Genomic DNA, 17,552 nt, shown 5'->3' with positions numbered 1-17,552 from the left:
AATGAAACAAACTTTTTTCTTTTCCTGAAAGCAGCAAGCAAGCATTTTTGCATTCTCAGTCAGAAGCCTTCACTGCCACATTGAGTCACGCCATGAATTATTGTTTTTATATATATATATATATATATATATATATATATATATATATATATATATATGTATATATATATATATATATATATATATATATATATATATATATATATATATATATATATATATATCTGTGTTTGCTCTTTCAAAATACAACTGGGCAATTCCCTGATTATGGCATTTAAGAACACTAGTGGTCTTGGTGTCAGATACACCACTTTATACTGCTGGATTTGAGAAAGAATCTACTTTCTAAAAACAAACCTGTTCCCATGATACACCTCAGAAATAATTTTCTATAATTCCCCTCTGATTACAAACTTATCGTTTCTGATTGCAACTCTCCTCATTAATGGAGCTCGTATTAAAACCACAACTTTATAATAGACATAGTTTTAATTGACTACAATTGCAACATCTGATCATTAGGTAACCTTTTAGGTCTGCACAGTATGTTAATCCTAAATACCATTTAAACAAATAATAACACTAATACATTTACTTAATACACACTTAATAACACTACACATGTCACCCAGCTGTAAAAACTAGCGATTCTAACTTGTAGAAACATTAAGGTGGATAATATGAGGTATGAACAATTCGTAACTTGCTTTAGTAAAGAATAACTCTCTTGAAAGTATTTTTACACTGCAAACCCAAGCTTTATATCATCATTTCAGACCAACAGTTCAACTCTCAATTGCAATGAAATTAAATAACACTGTATTATTATTTAGTGAAGAAGTTAAGTCAACTCATGGTAATCTTTGTAAGCAATTAAGAACGCAAGAAACTAGTATTTCTTTGTGCTTTAAAAAAAAAAAAAAAAAATATATATATATATATATATATATATATATATATATATATATATATATATATATATATATATATATATATATAAATGCATATAAACATGGAACTCCCATATATTTTACATATGGATTTCAACATTGTATACAGAGCATGAATCTCCTAGACTGCACACAGATGTTTATAACAGCTCCATTTAAAATGAGTCCACTTAATGACAGATCACTGAGAGACAGTTAATGACAATGAAACCAGGCCACGACCTTGTATCCCATGTGTTCCATCACCTCTTATGTACAATGGAGTTAGAGTTCTGGAAATTCGATTAGTGTGACGATTACAGTGAGAACATTATTAAGTAATAATTTCCAACTGCTGCAGATTCTTTGTCTTAACCAGATCATCCGTCATCTACTGCAAAGTCATTAGTCACCTAGGAAGGAAAATCTTGTTATCACAGTAGATGAACCGATGTCTCAAACCCTAGGGGCCTAACATTGCAGTGGTCTTAACAACAGATCTTCACTACCCATATAAATGCTAGTTAAATATTCATCTCCTTTAGACGATTTACAGGGGATAATTGAATGAGTCTTTTAAATTAATTTGCTGTTATTTAAAATGTTGGCTTTCTAGATCACAAAATGACCATTTAAATTATGGGCCTTATTTACGAAAGGGCCCTAAATGTAGCTGTAACATGCACCATAACCCTAAATTTACTGTCCCATTTACTAACAGAGAATGCATGTAGTGTGAGTGATAATTTCATTAACCTTACATTGACCAAAAAACACAACAGAAGCAGCCCTCCACAGACGACAGGCAGAGGCATGACTTTGTTTGGTCCAGTGTTTTATTTAATCACATAAAATAAATTATAACAGAAAAATAGGTTTAAATGGTGTGCCTATCAATGGTTAAAGCCTGGTTTCCAAACAAACTAATTATCTCTCACTTTAAGGTGCACACTATAATTATCGCCCTTCAGTAAATATGATGTGAATGAAGCTCTTCTCATTATTCAGAGTGGGGTGCCTCATTTAAATACATTATCATGCATTACCATACAAATCACATGTTCATTCTGATTACCATAGTGTGCCACAATAAAATCAATGTGCACCACAATATACTCACTATTTCACGCGATAATGAATACAATTGCAATAGCAAATATGGAAATCATGAACTTGCACACTAATTGCAAATATGGTGCAGCCTAATATTCAGTGCAATTTTGTAAATGAGGCCCTGTGACCCAAATTTAGATGCTCGATTTTTAGTACTCAGCACTGCAGTCCTGTATCTCTAGAAACAACAAAGTTAAACACAATTAATCTCCCTGCAAACTCTGTTCACTTTTATTTGCCTTTGCTTCAAAGCAGGACACAGAGCGTGTTGCTGTAAGGGTTTCTACTTTGCGTTTTCCAAGTAGAGCTTTGAGTGAGCTAAATTACCTCTTCGATCTTGCTGTCAGGTTTGTGTAAAGGTATCTAGAATATCAAACACCTCTTCACCTCAAACACTGCAGAACTATTATTGCAATGCACAACTTGCTGATAGCTATGATAATCAGTTTTGAAAATATAGCTGTTTCTGAAATCATTAGCTTTTATATTGTCGCAAAGCATAGTTGCTTAAAGCCCAGCGGGGCAGCAACCCGGTATTCAAAATGCCATTCTTCTAATACAGATCAACCACAGTTTGGGAACATTTCTAGATGACATTAAGTCTCTTATAAAAGTTGGCAGCAATGGCCTGTTCTTGCTCACTTATTAAACTATGTCAAATGTTCACTACATTACAGTAAATACATTAAACGATGTCTAGTTCTACAAGTTGGTACTTTAACAGCTGTAATAGACTCATTGAATAATGTTTAATTTACTACAACTGCTACATAAAAGCTACATGACATGGCTCTTGCAAAATCTAAATAATACTACTGATACAGTCATTGTGGCACTGTAGAGAAACATTACTTAATTTAGTGGCACCACAGTGCTTCTATAGCTGCAGTTGTGCTTTCATTTTTTTTTTTTTTATTAATTTAGACAAATGTCAGAGCAAACATAAGCTCAGCACACCCTCCCTTGTTGTACCTGATTCTCTCTTAAATCAGTCAGTCCCATGTGTGGATCGCTTGGCCTGGTTTCTGTTTGTTTACTGTACATGCAGTTTTTTGGGTTACTAATGCTGTGATGTCAACAGAGTCTGTTGGACCTCTCTTGGAGAGAACTGGAATTCTATTGGTATGAACTGGTTTTCGACAAAGAAGTCTTGTTTTCATTTCCTTTTAACTTTTGTTTAGACGTGAGCACATTTATACCCACAAGACACATTTGGGATAATGCACATCCATTTTGGTTACTTTCATTTCCTTTGTGGTTCTTACCAAACCCCTAGTAAAACCATTCAGTTATTTCTACTCCATACCGTAATACTGCAACCAATGTGTTCAATAACAAAACAACATACTATTTCTGTCAACTTCTGTCTTACCAACCAGCCAACCAATAAAAACAGCAGCCAGCAGCAGTCCAAAGACACAAAACGAACGCAGCAAAAATCGTTTAATTGTTTTTTGCTTTACTGAGTACAACCCTCTCCAAGGACAACAGGATACCGAGTACCGTGACATGGAAATGGAAAACAGTGGTAGCGCCAACTTAAAAGACCCATAGAAGGGAGGGCTGTCACCCAGGTGATGAAACATTCACACCCGATGTGACACATGCCGTCTGTAGCGTCAGCCAAGCAACCAGACCTCAATACCTGCAAACAGGGTGTCTGAAACTCAGTGGCCATCGATTCCTACCAAATGTTTTCGGGGGCCACTTTGTTTCAGGTGCCAAACATACACATGCATTATACAGTGTCCATCATCACACTGACTTTGTCCATGGGAATCTGTGCCTTTGTTGCTATCTGACTAGGTTTTATTACATTTCACACCCTTTATTATTATTATTATTATTATTATTATTATTATTATTATTATTATTATTATTATTATTATTATTATTATTATTATTCTGAGATAGTCATATAAACCTGCTGTTTAGTAACACATGCCAATATCTTGTCTATGGAGTTTGTCATTATTTTTCCTTTAACCCTTTAAAGATCAGGCTTTCTACTATCAGCATTTAGTAAAAAAAAAAAAATCCATCTTTCTTTGTAGACTGCTGAAAAAAAGGTTTTAAAATATTAACCACCCCCCTTCCACCACAGACAAAAAAGTGCTCCATTGAAAACCTAGCATTATATAGCCCATCCCCAGTTCAACCAGTTTAGGTCTACTCTAAAGGACCAATCTTTAAAGGGTTGTACAGTACAGCTCAGCCCCCTTAGTCCTGACAGTAACAAAGGTCAGATCCCCTCGTACCAGCCCGTCCCGCCCTTGAGAACCTCAAGCGCACACCTGTCCTCTTACTGATCACCTCCACGATGCTGGAAGGGAAGGATCCCACTCTGTCATTTCCTGTCCTGTTGTCATGGATACAACCCTTCCATCGGCCATCGGGGTGCTGCTCTAGCACCTGCAAGAAAAGAAAGAAAAACAAAAAAGGATTGCATTATCTCATCACTATCTCAGCAGGAAAGATTTATTTTTATGGTCGTTCTTTCAAAACTACAACAGAGAGGATGTTTATACAGTACAACATAATATACACATTATATTGAAAATGGCTACTGCATACAGTGTGCAGATATTTTTATCAGCAGCAGAATAATACAGTCTACAGTGCCCTCTACAGCATTTGGGAAGTTTTAACTACAGTCTATACCTGTATTTTATTTGAACAATTAAAACAGACGTTGGTGTATTTGGCATAACAACTAGAAGGTTTGCTTGCACCTGCCTTTAGTTAAACACCAGAAAAAAAAGCTTTATACTCTACTGCTTTTCATATCATTTAGGTTTCTCCCATGAACAAGTATAATACTAGTACAGTTGCAGTCACTCTACCTACATGCAACAGGTGGCGCTGTTGTAGACAGTGCCACTTCATGTCATAAAATATAATGGTGGAATCATCTGACAGAAGCAATACAAAAAATAAATTAAAAAATAGGATATGGGAGCAGTGACAAACCTAATCTTTTTACAAGACTTGTTCAAAAGCAGTGGAGTAAATAAATACCAAAGATTACCCATTAGATTAATGATTTAGTCATGCAAACATATATTTTAAACTCATATGGGTGGATAACTATTGTTTAACTTATATGAACAGGAATAAGGGAATGGCTAAAAGATTTAATTAATGAGATCTGGCATTACATTACTGCAAGAAAGCAGCTGTATTATATATACACTGAAATACAAAATGTAAAAATGTCTTAGAGCAATGATTTTTGGATAATGTAATTAACTCATGCATTTTCTATTTTGTATAAACATTAATTTTCAAAAACAATATCACAAAAGACCAGCAATAATTGTTTTCATATTATGCATTTGTTTGAATCGATTCCAACAGTACTGAAAAGAGAACCACACAAATCCCACCCTCAGTGAATGGCTTTGTGGGGACTTCACTAGCATGCTGTAGTACAATCAGCACCTTGTTGTGCAGAGTGTCTCTGATACTTACTGTAATTACATCTCCGGCTTTGATATTCAGGCTGGTCAGGTCGTAGTTGTTACAATAATCCTTCATAGACCTCACCTGCAGGGCAGCCGAGGCATCTGCCAAGAACAAAAAAGAAATGTTAAAAAATGAGTTAAAAGATGCAATCAGTGCTACATAGATACAGCCAGGATAAACATGGTTACATAAGAACAGAATGCAGCAAAAAGAGAAAATCTTTACCAACATATAACGTATTTTGCCTTAGTAGAATTTTATCATTTTTGCAGTGCAAAACATAAAAAAATTTAACTGCTGTACAGCTCTGGCCAAAGGTTGCACCAACTAGAATTTTAGGAATGAGACATAATTAAAAAAAAAACAAACAAAAAACCCCCCACTATATTAACATAACTAATATATTCTATTTAACATCATGTAATCAAACTGACTACAAGATGATATTGCAAAAGTCTACTGGAAGCCAAACAGTTAGATTTCGAAATGTCAAATTTTTTTTTTACGTATATGGAAAACTACAAAGTGATATGTAATTCGATATGTTAACATTATTCATCAGGTTTCATTGGACTTTATCAAGGAAAATGTGTTAAGTCTATAGGGTGATGCAAAACTTTTGGCCATAGCTGCAGACCATCATAAAGCAACTCTCTCTTCACCTCTGAGCAGCTGCTTGATCTCCTTGCTGGCCTGGGTGGCAGTGAACTGGTTAACGATATCCAGGGCAGTCTGGCTGTATGTGTTCCTGACTTGGGCATTGATACCGCTCTGACAAGGACAGAAACCACACCCACTGAATCACAAACAGCAGTTGGAACGATGGAAAAAATTACTACGGTTTGTTCATGCATACTTTGCTTGTTACATTAACCTTATTGTAATCCTAGTTTCCCATAAGAGATATCCCGTGCTGAGGTTTTTTTTTATTACTTATTTTAGTGCACTTTGCAAGGGGGTTGACAAAATGAAATAATCTAAAACGTTGATAAAATCATTTTGACAAACAGAAGTATGTATTAAATAAAACCCTTTCAGAGAGAAAGCATCAGGTGGCTCTCTCTGTCTTACTAGATTCCCTCCGGCACGAGCAGACACTCAGCACCATCAGGTGTCTCTAAGTTTTCCACAGTGAGACTCACATCCAGCAGCAGGCGTACCACCTCTGTCTTCCCGCAGAGAGCTGCCTCATGCAGTGCGGTGCCAGCCTTGGTCTGCCTGTTGATGTTGATGCCAGCCTGCAGAAGCAACCTGTGGGTTTAAAAAGAAGAGAACCCCAGGTCAAATCACATGACTTCATTTTCATGATGCACCAATACTTTGTTCCAGGATTGTCAGCTAACAAGCTAACAGCTTGCCTAAAGTGCAACAAAATTCTTCCAAATTGAAATTTTCCAGCCCTTTGCCCTGCCACCACACTATAAATGTACTTCCTGTGCCACAGGTAACAGGAGGAACCTACCTGATCCCCACCCTCACAGTCTACAGCTCAAGTGCTTGGTAAATACACCTTTAAAGACTGATGAATTATAAATTAGTAATGTTACCCACAGAAATATGTGACTGATAGAAACATGGGCTTAATTTCCTTTGCTCAGCAATTCCCAAAACAACAGTAGCAGCAGTAGCATAATCTGTTGACATACACAATGGCAGTAATCTATGCTCCATAGACAAACCAAACAAATGTCCATAAATGTAACTAAAGAAAGACACACATGGTTCAATAAGTATTAACTTTCTATCCTTCATGACAAGTACTGCCCCTCAATGACTAGCTCACTAAGATACAGTTCAAAATAAGCAGGTGCTAACATAATTTTAATTGTTAAATTATATGTTAAATTAAAATTTTAAATTATTGTTAAATGATATGTTTTTAAGTTTTAGTTTTTAATTGTTCAGATTTCTTGTGATTTACAGTACTTGTTAATCATTTGCAAAATTGTATATAATAACTCAAAAAGTAAAACACAACTGTTGTCTATATTATATTTACCAGATACAATAAACGTTCAAGTCCTGAAGTCCAATCGTTGAATTTATTGCCACTGTCAAAATAAAATGACCACTGCACTGAGAGTAATGGATTAATTACACAATGGATTGCCTAATAATAAAATTCTATTGCGATAGAGGCACCAGCTCATTTGCATAGCAGCCCTTATCCTGCCTCGTCAGCTCTCTGCTCTCAATCTCGTTCTCGCTCCAGATGAATGAACATGTTGCCCTTCATTGTCACAACTGATAGTCACAACTGATAGGCACAGCAAACCAAATGATTAGACTGCAGGGGCTCTGAAGACAGAATCCCAGGTAATTTAATGATATATATCCCAACCTGAGCATATCGACTGCGGCAGAATCCTCTGTCAGGGGTGGGTGGTTGTGGAGGAGGTTGAGGGGTATATAATATAGGGAATGCTAATCACACAAATCACCTCAATGCCCTTCTGTCCTTACAGCACTGATGATAAGAGCCCAAGCCAGGCTTCTGAGCCTAATATTGCTTGAAACATCAGAACATTATTTATATTCATAACTTCTGCAAGCACTAATCTGAAGAATTAAGCTTTGTGAAACCAGCTTTTAATTTTTTGTTATCACTTTGTTACAATAGCAAGGCTACCTATGGGCGACATCTGATTGGGTTTCTATAATGACCTTCTCTCAGTTCTTATTTACAAGGGGTTATAAGTTCATATTGACCAAAAAGTGGCAGACTGAGGAGAAGTTACTGTGTGGTTTAAATTACATGACAGTGTTTCAGGGTGTGATGCTAATTAGAATCCTTTCAAGGTACTGTTTGTATAAAACAAGAAAAGTAAAAAAATCGACAAAAAATAAGGCAACAATGGCCATGAAACTAAAACTAGCTTGAGGTACCGACATTCATTTTATAAAGACAGTAAGTCCATTTATAATATTATATCAGTGAAAAGACTTCAAATTCTATATAAACTACACAGTGGTGAATGACGAAACAGTGCAGGATATGTGATTAATGCAATTGTTATAAAGGGTTGCGTAGGCTAGTAAATTTCAAATATAGGTTCTGTCATGTCTGCTTTTTCCACAAATTCTTTATTAATTCAGCTCCATGTTTTCCTACCATTTCTGTGCCCACGGAAACATGATTCCAGGTCTGTGAAACCAGGCCTCCAATTTAGTGAGTATATCAGACCACAATACAATACGCCCATTCTACTGGCTGGCCCAAGAGAAGTCCCACCTCACTATAAACACACATTCTTTCAGGGGGCCCACCTGCTTAAATATTATGGTTATTTTAAGGAAAGGTTTTATTTTAAGTTTTTGCTTGTATGAAAAAAAAAAAAAAAAAAAACATGGAAACATTATTTTGAAATGGTGTTTTGCTTGACTCTTTTCCAAATACAGATACAAGTCAGGACTACAGTTTAAAACAGTCTTCCAGATTTCGAAATGCTTACCCTGTGAGCTCAGATACTGCAAAAACACCCTTAGAATGGTGCTAAACGAAAGTGAACATTGCATTTTATTGGAATAGTTGCTGCATTCATTACTTCCTCTCCGTCATTTCTGCTCATTTCCCTCATACACAACATAGATGAGAGTATGTACTGATTGCAAGGTGGATATTAATGTCCCCTTTCTATAAGGATATGTGAGGCTGCTGTTTAACACAAACCTAAACAAGAAGACAAACCCCCCCCCCCCCAAAAAAAAAAAAAAAAAAACTGCCAGTTTTAGCTGTAATGCAATTGCAAACAACTAAAATATTACTGTTAACACACCAAGGCACCATAGGTTGAGATTAATGTAGCTTTTACTGTGTGTGCCAGTAGTCAGTATTGAAGGCATCTCCGATGAAAGACACAACAAGACGCAAAGCACCTTTTCAAAGGTCTTGGCTCCCTTCAGTAGAATTTCCTGGAGGACTGCCTAATCTTCTCTTGAAAATAGGTACAAGCATTTTGGCATGACTGGAGCTCAGTGGAGGCCTGTGTTCTGGCAGGGGTAGAGCTATTTATTGGAAATATATACCCACATTCCTTCAGTGGTGTCTGCAGAGGTGGGTCTGTGTTCCAGGAAGAAATGCTTCCTTTGCATGAGAACCTTAGCCAACTGAGATTACACTGCATCTCCTGATGCATGCGCATTTTAGAACAACATACAGTGGAGCCCATAAGTATCCCTGTAGATAATCATTTGGCTGGCTGGACTTGTTACTAGTAATTAGATAAATTAAGGACATAAATTTCAACGATAAAACATATTTCACAAGTGCATAATACCAATGAACAATAATACGTTCAGTGATACATGTGTTGATCATAAGTACTAACATCCATTCAGTTGGCATTTTACTGTATATATTCGTTGCTTTAATCTGTTATCCATTCAAGGCCAGACCTTTGCTAAGCATATGGGAACAAGACAGTACTCTGTAAGACTTCCTAAAAGCAGATTAACATTAAATGTCTAATTATACTACAGAGTTTATTCGCTGTGATTTTTACGCCCGACATGTCGCTTTGATTTTTGTATTCAGACTTAAACGACAAACGCAACTCTCTTCTTCATGCCCATTTGAGCTCCAAATATCACAGGCAAGAGGGGGGAATGTCTGATTATAGCAGTGCAGCAATATCCTGTTCTTTATGATAAGCAGTACAATAAATATTTTGATAAATAATTCCAGGTAAGCATTATGTTTGGTACGTTCAAATAAACACACTGTTTTCACTACAGGTTTCTGTTAAATGTCCGGGTGTAGCTTCTAGAAAGTGCAGGAGATACCGTGGCCCATTATTAAATATAGACTGAACAACAAAACAAATCACATATCTAATTCTATCCAGTAGCATAAGCAGGTAAGTGGTATTTAGAGCAAATTAAACTGTCTAAAGCGGTTTTATGTCAATCATATATGTTAGTATACATATTTTTCCCCAATAATGCAAAACACTGTCTGTGCAGTTTGACGTTGCATCTGCGTTGACAGTACTATGTACCTGCATTTACTGTATAATTTATTAAGTTCATCAGTATCAGATCTCCCTCTCTCATGCTTCCTTTTTACTGGCACATTTGCACCACACACCCAACCTATCAGTAAAATCTAATATTAATGCAATAAAGTAAACTTTTAAAATAGTTTCACCTTATAGATAACAGATAACCAGAACCTCTTTAAACGTACTGCAGCCAGAAGTAGAACATTATCCATCCATTTTAAATGCAATCAAGGGGTATTTAACATTTTCAAGAATGGACAAACCATAGCTCTTTTAAACTATTTACAGTATAATTGTAAATCTCGAAAAACTACTCACTTCTAAATCTTTTGTAGTCATTTTTGTACTACTTTAGTATAAATACATGTTAATTTGGATTCATATGTTGTTTTTTTCTGACTTTATGTGAACGAAAAGACACACATTTGCCCATTTTCCCATTGGAAATAGTGATATTTTGAAATATCACTGTCCTGGTCACAAAAGCAAAGTTTGTGGGGAATAATAGCCATTTTCTATACTTTTGAGGCATAAGCAATTAGGAAATAACACTTACTACCCAGGAACAAAAATTGTGTTACATAGTGTAGTCACTGGACATGCAAACATCTGCAGTCTATTATAATTCAAGAGGCATAAACTTGGGACGTTCAGACTACTTGAACACTGCCACTATAATCACGTTCTCTTTATGTTGTTAGATTGGATTCTAATGGGAATTTACAGCAACCAGGTGGCTCAATATTACCATGTTAAACAGGGATTTCAATGGTGTTCTTACCAAACCGCAGCACTACTGATGACTCCAGTCTCAGTAAAACATGTGGAAATTTCATTCAATTATTGATTTAATAAAATGTTGTCTGAAAACCTTTAGAAATGGGTAATGTAGTTCAGCACTTACATGACTGGTTTTGATAAGGAATTGTACCTCAACCAATTGAGTCAGTTGCATAGTATTTCATAGTATATAGAAAGGGCTACATACTGTTAATATTATTATTATTATTATTATTGGTTCTTGCTTTAAAATTTGCATAAAAAGCAGACAGAAATGACCAAACACACATCCATTAATACAGCTATCTTTGAGCACTGTGTTTATGAATCACAAGTAACCCATTGGACTTCTGTTATTATAATTAATTATTATATCAGTTTATAATAAATAATAAAGAATGCAATAAATCTGCTCCACGTGATCTGCAGGCCAAGTACACGCCCTTTCACATTATCATATTGGCATTCCAAACACATGGCACACATGGTTTATTTACAGCTCGTTCTGGAAGAGGTTTGTATTGATGTTGATAATAGACAGCACCTGTGACATTTATGATGATGAAACCCCCTCTAGTTTGTTGATATACTGTATTAATATTTCCAGCTGAAAAGCAAAGTACAGGCTCTTTCTGATTGATACCCAGAGCAGATTTAATTGCGATGCAAAGCAGACTACAGGGAGATAAGAGTCTAACTGAATATTACAAATGAAAAAAAAAAAAAAAAAAAGATTATTAGTAGTATTATTAGAAGAAGCAGTAGTATTACTAGTATTTAAGGATGACAATGCTGACATCCTGAATCTTATTTTGCCATCTACAGTGGTGGTGGAATTGATGACTTACTTTAGTGGAATTCAACCATTATTGAATTAATCCATTATTGATTTTTACCAGCCTCAATTAAACATTTATGGGATCATTAATCACCCTGGTGCTCTTTTTGCAGTCTCACATACTGTAGCTAGCTACCCAGTAAAAATATCAGAATACAGTGATTGCTTTATAATAACATAATTAATAATTTTACCACTGTATAATTATATGCACATGAATGCTTTCAGTTTTATTTGAAAGCATTTGTGAAGAGTCTTTCTTCTTGCTTTTGAATTATACATGGTTGCACCTCTAGTAATTAGCCTGGGCTGGTAGAGTTCAGCTAGGCCAGTCAATGTCCACACAGCATACATTTTGTCATTGTGGTAGTTTTCAGGCCTTCACGCTCATCAAATCTTGAAGGCTGTTTTTTCTGTTTTGTATCAGTATTGTACTAATCGCTGCTCTGGGCTCTCTGTGACAGTTTCACTGGATTGGAACTAACTTTTAGCTGGCATTGCTCAGTGAACTGAAACATCTACACTGGCATCCCAGTGTTTTAGACTTCTCAGAGTCTAAGGGTGAATGAGTAGAGAGAATCTGGGCGTACTCAATCTGGACATATTCTTATATATTGCTGTTGCAAGCATTTAGAAAAGCATTTGCAAAACCACAGCTATGCCAGGCAGCTGTTATCTTTTCTCTGGTCTTTTTGTTCTGCTATAGTTCTCAGTGTGAGTGAAATGATGGAGAATATCGCTAAGAAACTGTAATAAATCCAGTGACAGACAGACACTATGGCCAACATTTATAAAGGGGAAAAACCGACCGCAAAAGGCCACGTAATGTGCGTGTTCAGTACGGCCACACCCTGCGTGTGTAGGCTACACATTCCAAAAGAAAGTGGATGGCACACAAAGACCTCAGTCTGGTAATAGCCATGGTGATGAGGATGCTCGGAAGCGAAAACTGAAATTTACCAATATGGAATTGGAGATTTTGGTACAAGCAGTACTTGTAACACATGAAGATGTGTCACAAGCTCAACATACATCACCAGGACAAAGGAATAAAATATGGAAAGTGTGGTGGCTTCTTAATAAACAAATGTACCACTTTACATTATGACACATCATCCAGTTACTGTGCTTCGCATATTAGTTCAACTTCTTATTTCATATAGAATAATTCCAGACATAAAGACTTTTCAAACTTCTGAAACAATACATTTTATTTACTTACATCCATGGCAGTCAAACAGGTGGAAAATCCTTCCATTTTACAACAATATGTTCAACAACAATAAATCCATACAGCTTCATACGAACAGTCTTCAGTTTAACTACGACTTATTTCTTACGCAGTTACAATGCTCCTATTTCTTATGTATATCTATATTTCTGTCTCTATGTATGATTTTAAAGCATATCTGTATGGTCTATAATATAGCTGCATTATTCAGATGTGCCTTCAACCAGCAATACTGTATTTGCTCTAACTCGAATTTAACAATACTGCATGAACCAATATTGTTAAATACCAGAATGCCGTATTACAAAATATAAACTCTGTAGGCATTACTAAAATAACAGTGGAGGATGAGCCCTCATTCTATTACATGTATATGAGACTTTTTCTTTAGTGCGCCTCGGAATATCGTTCCATATTTTCTTAATCTCCTCCACTGTTCTTATAATAATGCCTACACTCTAGAAGTAAAAGCTCTCATTAGAACCTTGCTTTGCCACAGTGGGGAGACCTTTTTAGGTGCTTCTAAGAACCTTTTTTTTTACGTGGATTCTATATTCTCTATTTGCAGACTTTCTTTTTTGTCATGTAAGCTATGAAATATGTATTGAAAATTGAAGTTTGTAAAACAACATGGTACCGGTCTTATAAACTTCAATTTACAAACTGACTTAATCAGAAGGGTTAAAAAATTAGCTCTTTGCAAAATGTTATTAAATGTTTCTTTGTCCTTGCAGACAACTCTATCACATCACCTTGCCTTTTACATAGCCTACTGTCTTACTGCGGTAAATTAACACCTGCTTTTCAGAGTTCTTAAAATAATCATGTAAATACGAGGCCCGCAATTACCGGCAGCTTTAATAAATTAGGCGGAATATTTAATAGACCTCATTTGCAAAATCCCCTTCCAATTTTAGCGGTTTCAGTCAGAAACGCCTCAGAATTACATATACATATACAGAATGTGCCTCAAGGGCTAAAGCGCAGAGACATTGCCCCTGCAAATCACATATTAATTGCGTGTTTATGCCATTGTTTTATAAATCCTATCCAAGAATTCAGAACCCTCAGCGCCCGTTTTACAGTCATAAAACATGTGCAATCCTTTTATAAATCTGGGCCTAAATCTCACAAGATATAGCCGCTTCATAATACACCTCCAGCTCCCGAAAGGGGGGTCACTCAGCACTATCTGAGAACTGATGCAAGAGAACCCCAGAGACTTATTCTGCATAGTCACAATAGATTTCGCTTCCTCTTCAAGCGCGATACACATTTTGCTGCCTTTTCACACCTAGGAAGATTCTGGTGGTGCTTTTCAGTGACTCTGTTACTCTGAGTGCTGCATCTGAAATTGTGTTTTCTATTTCCCTCAACCTGCTAAATGTCTGTATGTACTAACACATGAGATGTACTTGTATATGTTTTAATGATGGACAACTAATAACATTTTTACTTTGAAATAAAACAAACAAAACAAAGTGGTACTACATAACACTACATCCACACCTGAAAAGCTAAATTATGGCTTCAGACAACCTGAAATCCCCTAGGGAAAACAGTGCAACAATGTTCAGCAGTGCGTCTACTGTATTTTAGAGATTTGACAGATTTAGTGGAGAAGCTATTTCTTTACAAATAAAATATAAATACATTATCATAACAATGTAGCTGAGTATTTGAATAAACAAAACACATAATTTCACAGGTCATTTGACAATACAAAATACAAGCAGTCACATTTTCATCTGTTAGATGAAGGGCACTGGTGGCAACACTGAAGAACCATTTTTATTGTGACTTATATTGCGCTGGCTTGCCTCGTTCTCAGGAGCAGGAGCTTATTTTGCGGTGTGCATAGGCAAGGTCAAAGCTAAGGTGCAGGGTGTGTGTGTGTGTGTATACGTTTGGCAAACGTAAGGTATAGATGTGAAACATGATTGTATTTTAAGATATAGAGGATTGTATTTTAACATATAAGTTAACATTTTAGGACAAAACAGCTTTTAGACAAAGCAATGTGAATCAAGGTGGGGTATGAATTGCTTTCTTGACAGTTCTGCTCATCAGAATCGCTGTAGTTTCTTTAAAAAGTCTTACAATGCCAATGAAGTCGAGGAAACTGAGGAAGGCGATCTCTTATCTTGGAGATGAGCAGAGTGAAAAAGCTCTGATTGCACTGGAGTGTCTCTAAATGATTTCTCCAAACTGGCTTTTGAGATAAGCAATTTGATTTCTCAATTTACCCTGACATCATAATCTTCAAAAAGAAAAAAGAAAAAGAAAATAAATGAAAAATGAAAAAGTTCTTATTTAATACCTGAATCCCTGGGACAGTTTAAACTAATTCTGCTTACCATGATTCTTTTTTCATGACTGCTATATATCGAACCTTCATGGTTCCTATAATTCTCTAAATCTAATTCTCTGAATCTAATAGACAGACAATATGGCCTGTTTTTATATGATACTTTAAGCCCCTAAGCCAGTGGTGGCTCATCCAGTCCAGATGTTGCTTCAACATGTCCTTATTTATTGAATTGAAGAATCCAGAGCCTTGTTCAACCTGTATGTTTACTTGAACCTCGATGTTCAAAAATATATTGTATTGGAATGCTCTGAAACAGCACACGTGAGTACCACTGATCTCAGCCAATCACAGTTCTGGTTGGCTTAAGTACCTCTTCTGATAAAAGAAGAGCTGGTGCATGCATACAGTGCTGCATGTGAGCATCCCTGTCCTCACCTGATGATGTCGATGTGGCCGTTCTTGGCTGCCTGGTGCAGGGGGCTGGTGCCGTTGGGGTCGGTGATGTCACCTGGCTTGGGCTCCAGCAAAGCAGCGCACATGTTGCTGCTCAGCAGCAGCTGGACCACCTGTGCAGAGTCAAACACGACCATGACATCATTAACACAGCCGCAAGTCATTACTACAGGTCTGGAACATTCTGCATTCCATCTAGTGTTCAGAAAAGTGGTACCATGCTTCACACAGTACAGGGTTCAAAGCGTGGCCTGCTGGGAGCCTGTAAAACAGCTTACAGTGTGGTGGTATGGAAATCTGTCTGGAAAAAAAACAGCAAAACAATACAGGACTATTTGAAATGGTGTTATTCTAATATGAGCAATATCTTTATATATGGCCACTAGGTGGTGCTAATTAAGAATCCTGTAAGAATCAAAGGTAAACAACATCACATCGAAGTAAATGGTCTTAAAATCACCATCATTAATTGATGTTCCCTGTGCCTAACCTATTTAAAATGCAAATATAACACTGGTATATTATTCTCCTTAGGGGACAATGATTATGACATTGTATTTGGCTTGCTAGTTAAAAATGTAGCTTTGTGACAGGCAGCGAGAGGATTGGAGCTATAAATCTCCCTCCTGACCCAAGAAGGCGCTAAGCAGAGGTACTTGCACGTCTTTGCTGAGAGTGGCTGGCTTGAAGATTGGGGCACAAATGGAAGTCGGCTGTCTCAGTGCTGGGCGGAATGCCCATATTAAGGGATAAGATTACAGTGATCAATCGCTTTGCATTAGACAGTGGGCAGGTGTAGAGTCGTGCTGATCGTGGGGTGAAGTCTCCTGATATATAAAGGCTGTCATTCTGTGAGTGCAGGACCTTTGAGATTAGATGTGTGACCTGAGCCACTGTGTGTTTTTTTTATTTGTCCGTTTGTCTACGTGTTGTGCTGTGGGTTCTTAGCACTGGAAAGTGACTGACCCCAGGGAACTGCTTCACCACTGCCAGTTATCCCAAACCCTGGAGTGGTTTACCTTGTCCCTGAACAGCTTCCACTTGAGCACACCACGCCGGGGAAGTGCACCCACAACTGAAAGGGATTCGTTCTGTCGGGACTTTCATTTTTGTTAACCCTTTCAATTCCTTTGGCTTGTGAGCCCATTTTAAATAAAATACACCCGACTACCATTGTTGGTATTGGGGCTGTTTGTACCGAACCCTTGACTTGGTGATGTCATTTCTACCACCGTACTCATCAGACCGTCACAAGCTTATAATTAGGGCTCCTGTTTTATGGTTTTCATTAATTTCATTTATTGGTGCTTATATTTAGCGATTTTTGAGTTTTACGTAAATTGTTTTTTTTTCAGGGCTTTCGCTTTTTATAAACTGTATGAAAATATTGTTTTTGGTTGCTTTTAAAATGTGTGGGTTTCTTTTTTTCTGC

The 17,552-nt window shown here is 36.7% G+C and overlaps 1 protein-coding gene across 1 annotated transcript in view; it reads right to left on the bottom strand.

Moving 5' to 3' along the window:
• The window catches only part of LOC121300777 (caskin-1-like), a 57,263-nt gene that overhangs the window by 21,341 nt on the left and 18,370 nt on the right, over nt 1-17,552 (bottom strand). Inside the window, exons 5-9 of the mRNA XM_041229635.1 lie at nt 16,103-16,233; nt 6,650-6,758; nt 6,170-6,278; nt 5,514-5,608; nt 4,337-4,454 (exon numbers count right to left, since the gene is read on the bottom strand). Coding sequence (XP_041085569.1) covers nt 4,337-4,454; nt 5,514-5,608; nt 6,170-6,278; nt 6,650-6,758; nt 16,103-16,233 — 562 coding nt within the window. The remainder of the gene's footprint in view (nt 1-4,336; nt 4,455-5,513; nt 5,609-6,169; nt 6,279-6,649; nt 6,759-16,102; nt 16,234-17,552) is intronic.

This window comes from Polyodon spathula, chromosome 26, assembly GCF_017654505.1.
Source record: "Polyodon spathula isolate WHYD16114869_AA chromosome 26, ASM1765450v1, whole genome shotgun sequence".
Classification (NCBI taxonomy): Eukaryota; Metazoa; Chordata; class Actinopteri; order Acipenseriformes; family Polyodontidae; genus Polyodon; species Polyodon spathula.
This window is presented reverse-complemented; position numbering and strand designations above follow the sequence as displayed.